Source organism: Neodiprion virginianus, chromosome 4, assembly GCF_021901495.1.
Source record: "Neodiprion virginianus isolate iyNeoVirg1 chromosome 4, iyNeoVirg1.1, whole genome shotgun sequence".
In the NCBI taxonomy this organism is placed as follows: Eukaryota; Metazoa; Arthropoda; class Insecta; order Hymenoptera; family Diprionidae; genus Neodiprion; species Neodiprion virginianus.
In genome coordinates, this window is record NC_060880.1 from 17,309,830 (window position 1) to 17,320,788 (window position 10,959).

General features: G+C 37.2%; 1 protein-coding gene across 7 annotated transcripts; it reads left to right on the forward strand.

Moving 5' to 3' along the window:
- Positions 1-1,840: 1,840 nt before the first annotated feature.
- LOC124302306 (very-long-chain 3-oxoacyl-CoA reductase-like) lies at positions 1,841-10,305 on the forward strand. Of its 7 annotated transcripts, none has more exons than XM_046758314.1 (5): positions 1,859-2,001; positions 2,097-2,308; positions 5,080-5,622; positions 7,716-8,059; positions 9,886-10,305. In XM_046758314.1, the coding sequence occupies exons 3-5, from the start codon at positions 5,248-5,250 to the stop codon at positions 10,157-10,159; spliced, it is 993 nt and encodes a 330-aa protein (XP_046614270.1). In that variant the 5' UTR covers positions 1,859-2,001; positions 2,097-2,308; positions 5,080-5,247; the 3' UTR covers positions 10,160-10,305. The 7 variants fall into 7 exon arrangements, with proteins under 7 accessions (XP_046614269.1, XP_046614270.1, XP_046614271.1 ...); XM_046758315.1 differs by having other exon boundaries at positions 2,097-2,281; XM_046758313.1 differs by lacking the exon at positions 2,097-2,308 and having other exon boundaries at positions 1,841-2,001.
- Positions 10,306-10,959: the final 654 nt, after the last annotated feature.

Consider the following 10,959-nt stretch of genomic DNA (forward strand, 5'->3'; position numbering starts at 1 on the left):
GCTTCGCGAAAAAAAAATTCTATTTACCATAAAAAAATTTGGATTGATTTATTTATCAATTAGAAAATATTTACCGGCGAGACAAGAACCTTTGATGAAGGACTGAAAAATGTATTCATAAAGCTCGTGTGAAAATTTGAGACCAATGAGTTCAGCCGTTTCTGATAAATCTTGTTCACCGACTTTGAAAACATGGTTTTGAGAAAACCGCGTTTAAAGTTTCCAAAGCACTTTATGTATTTATACTATATATTAATTTATATTTTTTCAATCGACACGAAATTATCTGTCTATATACTCAGACACATGTACATTACGAGAATGAAATAAAAAAAAAAAAAATCGGTTTTTGTAAAATCCTGACTAGGTACAACCCCTTAATTTATTAGATAAAAGTCTATTCGCTCTGATATCACAGGTTAATATCGTCATTCAATAAGATCATTCTTTTTTTTCCTGTTTCCATAACAATACGGTAATCTTTTGCACTGATACGCCTGTGTTCAATAAACGAACAGTTTATCCGGGCCGGAACAAAATAACGCTAACATTTCCCAGGCTTGGTCTCATACCTGAAATTAGATCAGAACGAATATGAACCCGGTGTCTGAGGCCGATGAGAATTAGGTGCGGCGTTTCCAGCGCGTTGACCTACTGCCGCCAATTCGTACGGACAATCTCGTCGAACACGAGACTTCTTCTTCAGTCGGTCGAGTGCCGTGCAACGGGACTTGTTTTCACGCACTAGACCAGTCCCGTTTCTACGTCCGTGTGTCCGCTTGTGTGAAGTATTTTAACGCTGGTGTACCGGAGTGAGGATCATTATTGACGAATACTAATCAAGCATAATTCCGTTTTCGTTTTTTCACTCTTCTTTCTTTTTTTCTTGTTTTTTTCTCATCTTATTCTTCTGTTCAGCACGTGCAAACTTTACGACACGGAGAAAGTCGCGACGCCTCCAGCGAATTTTAGCGATCTTCCTCTACCATAATGTGGGATAATTTCTAGTGTGTTTAATGCTTTGTTAGACCGTCGTCTTAGTTAGTTGGTCAACTTTTTCCCCTCAAAATTTTCCTGCATTTCTTAACACACTTTACTTAAAAATCTCCAAATTTGAAGATTTTATATCGAATTGAGTTTACTTTTTATAAATATTACCGTGGTTTACTATGAAAATAATCGTGGTTCGGCTAAATTTGGAAGCGGTGTTTGTCGAGGATTAATTTTAACGTTTGAATAAGTAAAAAAAAAAAAGTAAAATAAAATCTCCAAGGGTTATATTATATCGTACGGTTAATTGAAATATATATTATTGTCGAAAATATGAAATTTCTGATTTCCAATGTCCTGTATTAAACTTCAATTCGAGGAATCAGTAAAAAATAACTCACGTGCTCGAGAAAGGTCTTTAAAATATGTAATTGTTACTGTGTACGTATTCTGCGTGCATGAATTTCAGATAGATCTTATAGATAGCATTAAATTCATCCATACTAATGTTGGACAAATTCACAGCCAGACAAGAAAATAATACAAAATACTAGTGGGGAGAAAGTGCTGAACGAAATTCCTCCATGTTTTCGTGAGTTTGGGTCAAGAGAAAAATTGAGTAGAAAAGTCAATATGAACCAAAGAGATTTTCGAAAAAAAATCATCGTCGCGTGGATTTGCGAGATCAAGTTCTCTAGTGCTGCAGCGAAAATGGACCCTGACCTAGAATAATTGTGGGCCAAAGAAATAAGGAAGGACGGACGGAGCTCCGCGAGGCGTCGCGACGCCGAGTCAGTTGAAGTAAAAGGTAAAAGCGCAGCCGTGACATTGCTGGCGCAAGCGCTTCGGCAGTGCGCTTCTGCGGGCAACTCGCTGCGCACCGTCGACGGGTCGATTCCGTTTTCATCCTTACGGTGTCGGAGCTTTATGGCATTACCGCTGTCGTTTCACTCGGTACAGTTTCTCGCCTTTTCGGAAGCCTCGAGATACGGGCAAAAAATATATCATAAGGTGAGAAATCCTTCATCACGTTGTGGTTAATTGGTGAAAAAATCTTTGACGAAGTTGGTGCATTTTAATAGAATTTCTGTGTTTTTATTGTTCAGTGAAAATTTTTTCATCGGTCATCACTCAATCTTCCCGAAAAACTTATATCTAGTCCGGTATTAAAAATCTATTAGAAGAATCGTTCCAACTGCACTGATTAATTTTCTTTCTCGTTACCTGGATGAAAAATTTCCGTATAACAGTGATACCGAAAAATTTGCTCGATAGTAACAAAGTGGGTTTTGTGAGTACGCATAAAAATTGAATGCAGGTTTGATTTCAACATCTGTATTTCTATTCTAAACAATTTAAATATTGTTTTTTTTTCCACTCCTGCAACGAATGTAAATTTATCCTGTCATGCAGAATTTTTTTTTATCAGACTGCATAAAACTAAACTTTCCGAATATTTTCAAGCATTATCACCTGTTTCGGTTTTCTTTACTCTACGATTTCAGGAACTTATTTCGACGTTTCGATCGTGTAAAATCGTAGCGCTTTACTCAAGTTACTAGGTAACAGTGCACCGGTGAAGCCTTTCTGCTCACGCAAAAATGGATCGATGCGATGACAATTAATCACTTTCAAAAAAGTTCTATAAAAATAAGTCGGGTCGAGAAAAAAGTGATTTTTATCATAAATTGAGAAATATAATAAAAAAAAAACATACTCTTATTTTGAAAAACTAACTACTTGAAAGTCATTCTAAAATTGTGCAATAATGAATTTTTCCCTGACGTTTCGTTACGTTAACGTCACCAACTTCAGTCTCATACATTATTCCCATATGAATAATTGTACAAAGTGTCTCGCGATGCAGTTTTAATGCGGTAGCTTCGTCGAAGTGAGTCTTAAGTTAAGAGTTTTGAGTTTCCAGGCATTTTAATTTATGTCTGATAGTCACTTAAGTAGTTCATACTTACCATTATAAACTATTACGTTTCTCTCTTTTTATTATTCACCATTGTTCACTGCTTTACTCATAATGGACGTATCAATTAAAATTTCATGAGATTGCAAAGCACCGAATCGTCAGTCAACATTTACCTACCTTGGTTCAACTTCACTTTGATTAACTGAGTATTTTCTGAAAAAAATAAAACTCTTCAGATGCTTGACCTTAGTGATTCACAATGGCAAAATCCTTTATTAGATTTCTGTTGAACTATCTCCAAGACCCTTCTCAGATATTCGCCAAGTTATTCGATTAATTTCTACAGACTTTCATCAATTTATGGACAGTCATTTGCAAATACGCTTCGTTGAGGCGGGTAGAAAAATTTAAAAAATAAACTTTCACCAAGTCAATTACACCTGTCACCAATTTTCCCCAGCTATGCATGACACACTGAAAATAACGAAAAGAAATTAATGCGTATTAACAAGCACCTGATTCCTTATTCATTAGATTCACCTCGCTATGCTTATGCACTCCATTCCGCCTAACAAAATTGAACACTCATTCGGTTAGAAGCACTCAGAGAAAAATGTGGTTGACCTGAGCAGTAGTAGTCTTATAAAAAATAGTGTGCTCAGGGGACAATACGAATTTATAGTTAATAGAACTTATTGCATTATGTTGTTCCGAACTATGAACTTTACATCTGACAAAAGTTTTATGGTTAACGGTACAATAATGAAGACCTGGCCATATTTAAACATTAGTGCGATAAACATGAGGTAAATTCAAAATACCCTTTTGCGTATTTCCAACTAAGTTAAGCAAAATGACAAAATCTTAATGCACATTTATTGAGAAAACTTTGTAATTCACTTTATAACACGAAATTTGTGATTCAACTACACTTTTGTGCTGCAAATGTGTCGTAGATTTTCAAATATTTTCAACATTGTATGTATAGTTGTTGAAACTATGTTCGTATGATCTTGTCTGAATAATTACTGTATTAGCGTTAACCATATTTAAGTCGAGTCAAACTATGTACGGTGCATCCAACTCTGACAAAAGTTGCAGGAATCATCTCGGGTGGTCTAAATACTTATCCGTAAATAGTTGATTATAAATTAGTTAATTGAATCATACTCTATACTATCGAAGACTACAGAACAGAGTTCACCGCACGATACCGAAATAATTCTGATGAACATCTACACACGGTGAACATTAAAAAAGAACATAGTTAATTGTAGTATTATGGTAGTATTATGGTCGTATGGTAAAATTGATATTGTGTTTATAGTGCGCCAAACGATAATTTGAGTATATTTTACCGTAAAAATTGTCGGCACGACTATAATATTTCAACTATACATGCAAATTGTTCTCTCAGTGAGGGTCTCACTGCAATCCAATGAATTCGCTTCAATCGACGAGTTTGTGGTTTGATTTAGCTGAAAATTCTAGTGCGACAAATCAAATGACTACCAAAAACTCCTAATCGTGAAGGAAATTGAATTTCTGGAACCAAATTAACTTTTTTCAACGATGAGTGAAACATTAAGATAAAATGAACCGATGCTCGTATTATCTAATCAAAAAAAGTATTCCGTTCGGTACAAATGACACGAATTTATTTCACAAGCACTTAGTGAATAGTCTTCGATCACATCGAATTACAAATGACTGATTTTAATGAACTTCCGCGTCTCAAGTAAACTTCATGGCTTGGTTGAATCAGGCAAATAGTATTAGGTATTTTTTTATTTTCATAATATCCGTGTTTAAATTGCAATGACCCAGTTTAACCAAAGTGTGGGTAACTTTTTCAGTTTTTTTTTTTTTTTCTAAAGCAATCATTAAGAGAGTATCATTCATAATTCAAAATCTAAATATTGAAAATCTGTAAAAATACATTGCACGACCATGTTCTAAATTATAAAGGAATGGTTAACCAGCCTGAAACGGTGCATTCAATTTATATTCAATCAAGTCTAATTTTGTAGAGCATATAATGGAGAAAAAGAAAAATGAAAAACACGAAAATCGAGTTCGTCGAACAATTTTCGGTGTGTAGAAGATCCGGCTGGCTATTAATGTGTAATTGTATCGTTACGAAAATTATAGCTATAATTTTTTCCTAGTTCTGCGACGGCGCATCGTTCGACTAATCGGGTGATCACGTGCCTGATAGCGGCTTATCAGTATAAAAGCGAGTTCTGGCCGGGGCAGTTGAAGTCTTACGATCACGAGCAACGTGTCGAGGCCTGGATAGAGCGAAACGTAATTAAAAGCCCGTAACAAGTCAAAAAATGGTGCTGTCCTGCTGGGAGAAAATCACGATCGTTGTGGTGGCAGCGGTAGGACTGAGGATCCTGATTCGGGCGAGTGGCCTCGCCTGGAAAAAGCTGATCGCCCCGCAGCTTGGCCTTGGACTTGACGTCGCTTCCCAAGGTCGTTGGGCCGTCGTCACGGGCGCGACGGACGGAATCGGGAAGGCCTTCGCCGAGGCGCTGGCTGCCAAAGGTTTGGACATACTTTTGGTCTCCAGGTCACTGCCGAAGCTAGAGCAGGTCGCCACCGACATAAAACAGCGGTTTGGAATCGAGACTCGAGTCCTCGAGGCCGATCTGACGCAAGGGCAGCCCGTCTATGCGAAAATCGCAACGTGCGTCGAGGAACTCGAGGTACGATATTCTTATCGCAAGGTAGAAGTTAGCGACGTTAAGTGGCACACCTAGTGTGACAGCCTAAAAAAAAGGCGATTCTTGAGAATTTAAAAAAACAAAAACTAGTCTATCAATTATTTTAAATTTTTAAGGGTATATTTATACATATTTTAGAAATACACGGTAAAATTTTTGAAGAAAAAAATTTAATATTTCTCGAATTACACGCGATCTCCGACGGCGCTGAAAAAAAAAGGTCCTCCACTGCTGCAGTGATTCCGGCCTTCTCCGTGGATGAAACCTAAAAAAAAAAAAAATTCTTGGTAAACTAGAAGATATTGTCCGTACAATGACCTACGGTCGAAAAAAAAAATCAAAAATTGACAAAATGGCGGCGTTTTTAAAAAAAAACGTTGAATTTTACCCAAAATTTTGGTCGTTCTTGGCCTGCCAAAATTCGATTTTTGATCAGATCAAAAAACTGGTAGGTCATTGTACGGACAATATCTTCCAGCTTAACAAGAATTTTTTTTTTAGGTTTCATCCACGGAGAAGGCCGGAATCACTGCAGCAGTGGAGGACCTTTTTTTTTCAGCGCCGTCGGAGATCGCGTGTAACTCGAAAAATATTCAATTTTTTTCTTCAAAAACTTAACTGTGTATTCTTAAAATATGTATAAATATACCCTTAAAATTTTAAAATAATTGATACAGTAGTTTTTGTTTTTTTTTAAATTCCCAAAAATCGCCTTTTTTCTTAGGCTATCACACTAGGTGTGCCCCTTGACCCGTTCACTTTCAAATGAAAACATTTACTCAAACAGGCTTTATTTGAGCGAAGAAACACATTTTCGACGATTTTGAGATGTTTTGAACATTTTTCAGAAATTGAGTTTTTTCTTCAAAATTTACTGTACCCCGACTTTCTGCATTTTGAAAAACTTTGCGAAACAGATTTTTGCATATTTGAATAGTTGAATTTTATTATCGAATGTTTCTAAATTTTTATCCCCATACGCTCTTATTTTTAAAGGTTGATTCCGGACTTTGAAGTTTTTCCATTTCAACCTAACACGAAGACAGAGTTATTTTCCTTGAATTTTTACCACTTTACCACGTTTAATAATATTTACTTGATACTGAAAGCTACCAACTAAAAATCTAGTTCGCAGATGTATTTTTGTATAAAAAGATATCACTTGCAAACCATTAAAGCTAGAGACCTTGCTTGTATCGCTTATATTCTCTGAATATTCAATGCAAGATCAACAGTTTCACCATTGAAGACGTTTAGGGATGAATTTTTACATAAAATTAAACCTGACGTTAAGGCTTATAAATTTTGAAGCGTGGAAGCTACGAATTTCGTTTAGCCGGTGATTCTGTCAAGAACTTAATACAATTCTCTACGGAATGCCTTCAGAATTAATGACGTATCATTAAATTTAGCTGAGTGGTCACAATTTGAAAGAAAAAAATGACCTCTTGTCCGTATTGTCTGGATAGGAAAATTTCGAGGTCAGAGATAGCACCCTTTAAAATTTCATTGGAAAGAATATACTTTTACATAAATTTTCAGCTTGTTATTTGCAAGTTTCTCAAATGAGAGTGAAAAGAATATTGCCACCCAACGGCACACCGTACATTATTGAATGTATTCCCGTCTATTCGCTTCAAAAGTAAAATGCTATCACGAAAAAATTAGTTCTGCATCCTAAAACCCACACGGGACCTTTTCGAGTTCCCTGAAATACATTACATTTAATTGTACTACCTAGGAAAATATACTGAGTGTACGTACGATATTTGCAGTAACATTCGAATAACATTGCAAATTATAACAAAGTGTGACACTGTTGTTACTATTCAGTGTGATTTTAGTTGTCCGCACTAAATTTTTTGGTTCACCAAGGAACAGATTCAACGTTACATCCACCAGAAAATGTAGTTCGACAACTATAAATACACTCAATGGTTACTGCTTCTACTGAAATTTGTCTTTCAATTAAAACAAAATTCAAACTGTCATCGTAACGATACCCAGGCTGCTGGAACTTTCTATCATAGCTATAAGAAATGAAATTTTTCTCAGTCCATGAATCGGATTCGCAGGTTGGCGTCTTGGTGAACAACGCGGGTACGAGCTACGAGCATCCGGAAGTGTTCACGAATCTCTCAGAGGAGACGATCGCTCGTATACTGCAGCTCAATGTTGCCGGAGTGACGGGGGTTGCCCGGGCAATACTTCCAGGAATGATGGAGCGCCGGAAGGGGGTGATAATAAACATCAGTTCGACGTCAGCGGCCATTCCTAGTCCCTATTTGTCCGTCTATTCGGCGAGCAAATCGTACGTTGACAAATTGAGTGCCGATCTTGCGGTCGAAGCTGCGCCACGTGGTGTCACGGTGCAATGCGTTCTTCCGGGTCCGGTTGCCACTAAAATGTCGAAAATCAGGTAAGCTCGTAAGCTCGTAGAAATTTAAAGAAGCCTGACCGGAACCGAAGGTTTACCGATATCTGAAATGGCTTCGTTTGAATTTTTGTACAGAGTCCAGAGAGGACTTCTTAGTCTTTGTTCTGGGTACCGTCAAGACAGTCATTTTGCAAATATTTATCTCAAAAATGTATGAAATACCTGCGCTATGTTTGTTCATTAAGGGATCGTCTCAGTGTGACACTCCGAAAAATCACTGATTTTCGCGAATTTTTTTTTTAATGTTCACATGAACTAATCGGTCCGGTTTTTTTTTCATAAATAAATACGTTTATGAAGAATACAAAATGATTTTTTTAAAGTTTATTTATTGAGTGCATCATTGTTGTATAAATTGTTGTAATTTCACGTGAAAAAAAAAGGTGCTGCACGGTTTCCACGATGACGGCCGCAATTTTGATCTGAAAAAAAAATTTCAAAAAGATTATTGATCTGTAGGAAAGTCGCTATCGCGCTATGGAGGGTTTTTTTTTTTTTTTCAAATTTGACAAAATGGCGGCGGTTTGAACAAAAAGTGTCGAATGTGGCCCTTTTTTTCGACAGTTTTTCGTAAAAAAAATAGGAAGTTTTCAAAAAAAAAAAAAAAGCTTCCATAGCGCGATAAAGAATGACGTTTAAAATGTTCTCCCGAAATTGGAACTAGATATCTTTAAAACTCTTCCTTTGAGAGTGGAAACCGTTTTGAAAAACATCATTCTGAGAAAAACGCGTTTAAAGATTGAAGTTGGAAAAGTTTATATAAATCGTTTACTTACGATCAATCGGCGATGCCAGGTCTTGATTTTTTTCTTGGGGGTTTCTCTCGTACGTCTATCTGTGGTGGATGTTAAAAACGAACTGAAATGCTTGGACAGTTTATTCTGCAAGGTTATAGAACCTAAGCACCTTAGTACTCGCGCAGGTAGAAAACCCGTTCCCTTTCTACAAGAAACGCTGTAGCGACCGTAATAATTTGAATTTCGATTTAAAAATTTGAGAGAATGTTTAGAACAGTGTATACTATACGATCATGCAAAAAAAAAAAAAAACAATTTTTTGAAAATTTCACACTGAGACGATCCCTTAAATCTCAATTGGAACTGCAACAGTTTAGAAGATTGTTATCCGCAATTTTCAAACATTTTCAGAACGACGGTAGAAATGCGTTGCGAAACGATTGATTCTCGCATTATAAGTTGAACAAATTCATTGCAAAATATTCTAAAACATGATAAAAATTGTTTTGAATATGGACTGTTCTGGAAAACTTGGTACACACCGATTTACAGAGATTTTTAAAGAATTTCGAGTCTAGAAAACAAAGTCACGTGAACGATAAATAATAAAGATCACTGTTTCTCGGAAGTTTCAGTAAAGTCAAACACATCTAGAAAGTTTAGCAAAACTTTAGAAAAGCTGAAAGTATGTGGAACCTAGAATTTAAAAAAAATACCGTACGAAATATCATCACACTGACAAGAATAATCACAAACGCACCGAAACTGCAGCTTTATGAAATAACTTCGGAATCCTTTTAAAAACAACGCTGAATCTGTAAAAAGTGTTTACACCAGTTAGGGTATAACGGAAAAATGTCATGGAAATTTTGAGAATCGATACGTTTCTAGTGAATAATTCGATTGAATACATTGTAATCGATTTGAAAGGATTATTTTGCATTCAGAATTATATACAGAACGACAAAAGCCATTTTCATTCTTCCGCTCCGAATGCATATTCTATAACATGCATTGTTAGAGCTTCTAAGGTCGAGCCGGTCGTTTTAATTTGACTTTATTCCCTTCCAGGAGGTCAACTTGGATGGCACCGTCGCCGGAAAAGTTCGTCGAGTCGTTATTGAAGACGGTGGGCATCGAATCTCGAACAACGGGCTATTTTCCGCACTCTCTGCTAGTCGGTACAATCAACGCGATTCGGTGCGTGTGCGACAAAGCGGCAATTTGGCTGATCGCGAGAACGATGTTGAACCTCAGGAACCGCGCTCTGAGGAAAAAGGACAAGGACGAGCAGAAGACCGTCGAATCGATTCCGAATCGGCCGACTCAAGCCACGACTGATTGATCGAGGAAGGGGGAAAAAGTCTTGGAGATTTTTCCTCACCTCGATGCAAAGAAATCCTGACTTTTTATAATCGCTTGTTTTGTTTCTGTTTCACACTTTCTCACGCCAATCGTTGGCTAGAATAAATTGTTATCGTTGATCATAAACCTTTTCAATCACCTCTTGCGCTATTTCTATCCAGCCCTGGCAACAGCTGCGTCATGACTTATTCTAGGATCAAGAGTCGCGGTCGGTGCACAGGTAACTTCCGGTTTGAATCTGATCTGCATTAATTAATACGCGATAAGCTCCGAACGTCACAATTTTTGCAAGTGTACAAGCATAGCTTCGGAGTGGCTGAATATACGTGAGACATTCCGTCAAACGGTCGTTCCCTGATTTTCACTGGCCTGCAATTACCGACCGACCGTTGGTACTCAATCTCATCGACAAATTAAACATCTCTGAAATGCTAGTCCACATCGCATCAGTTGAGAGGATATGTTTAAAGTAGCGGCCGGTCTACAGCGGCACTGCAGGTTGAATCTGCGTTACAAGCGTGTTCCACTCTACCGAAAAATTAGCCGTCTACGAATTAATGTCCATATGTGTACATTGAAGAATAATACACCCGTCGTCTGTGGATATCTAACGTGTCATGGCTCTAGTCGGAGATACACTGCAGTAAAGACGCTGTCTGGGTCCGATAAACTTCGATCACATCACTTGCTGCTTTTCCATATGATCCAGGTAAATGGTAAATTTTTGCGTGTATTTGTTGTGCTTGAGTGTGAGACACAAACACAGGCGCTCATGGAAGG

Coding starts and splice junctions, on each gene's coding strand:
- LOC124302306 (XM_046758313.1), top strand. CDS start 5,248: ATGGTGCTGTCCTGCTGGGAGAAAATCACGATCGTTGTGGTGGCAGCG. Junction 5,623..7,715: donor CGTGCGTCGAGGAACTCGAG/GTACGATATTCT, acceptor TCGGATTCGCAG/GTTGGCGTCTTGGTGAACAA. Junction 8,060..9,885: donor ACTAAAATGTCGAAAATCAG/GTAAGCTCGTAA, acceptor ATTCCCTTCCAG/GAGGTCAACTTGGATGGCAC.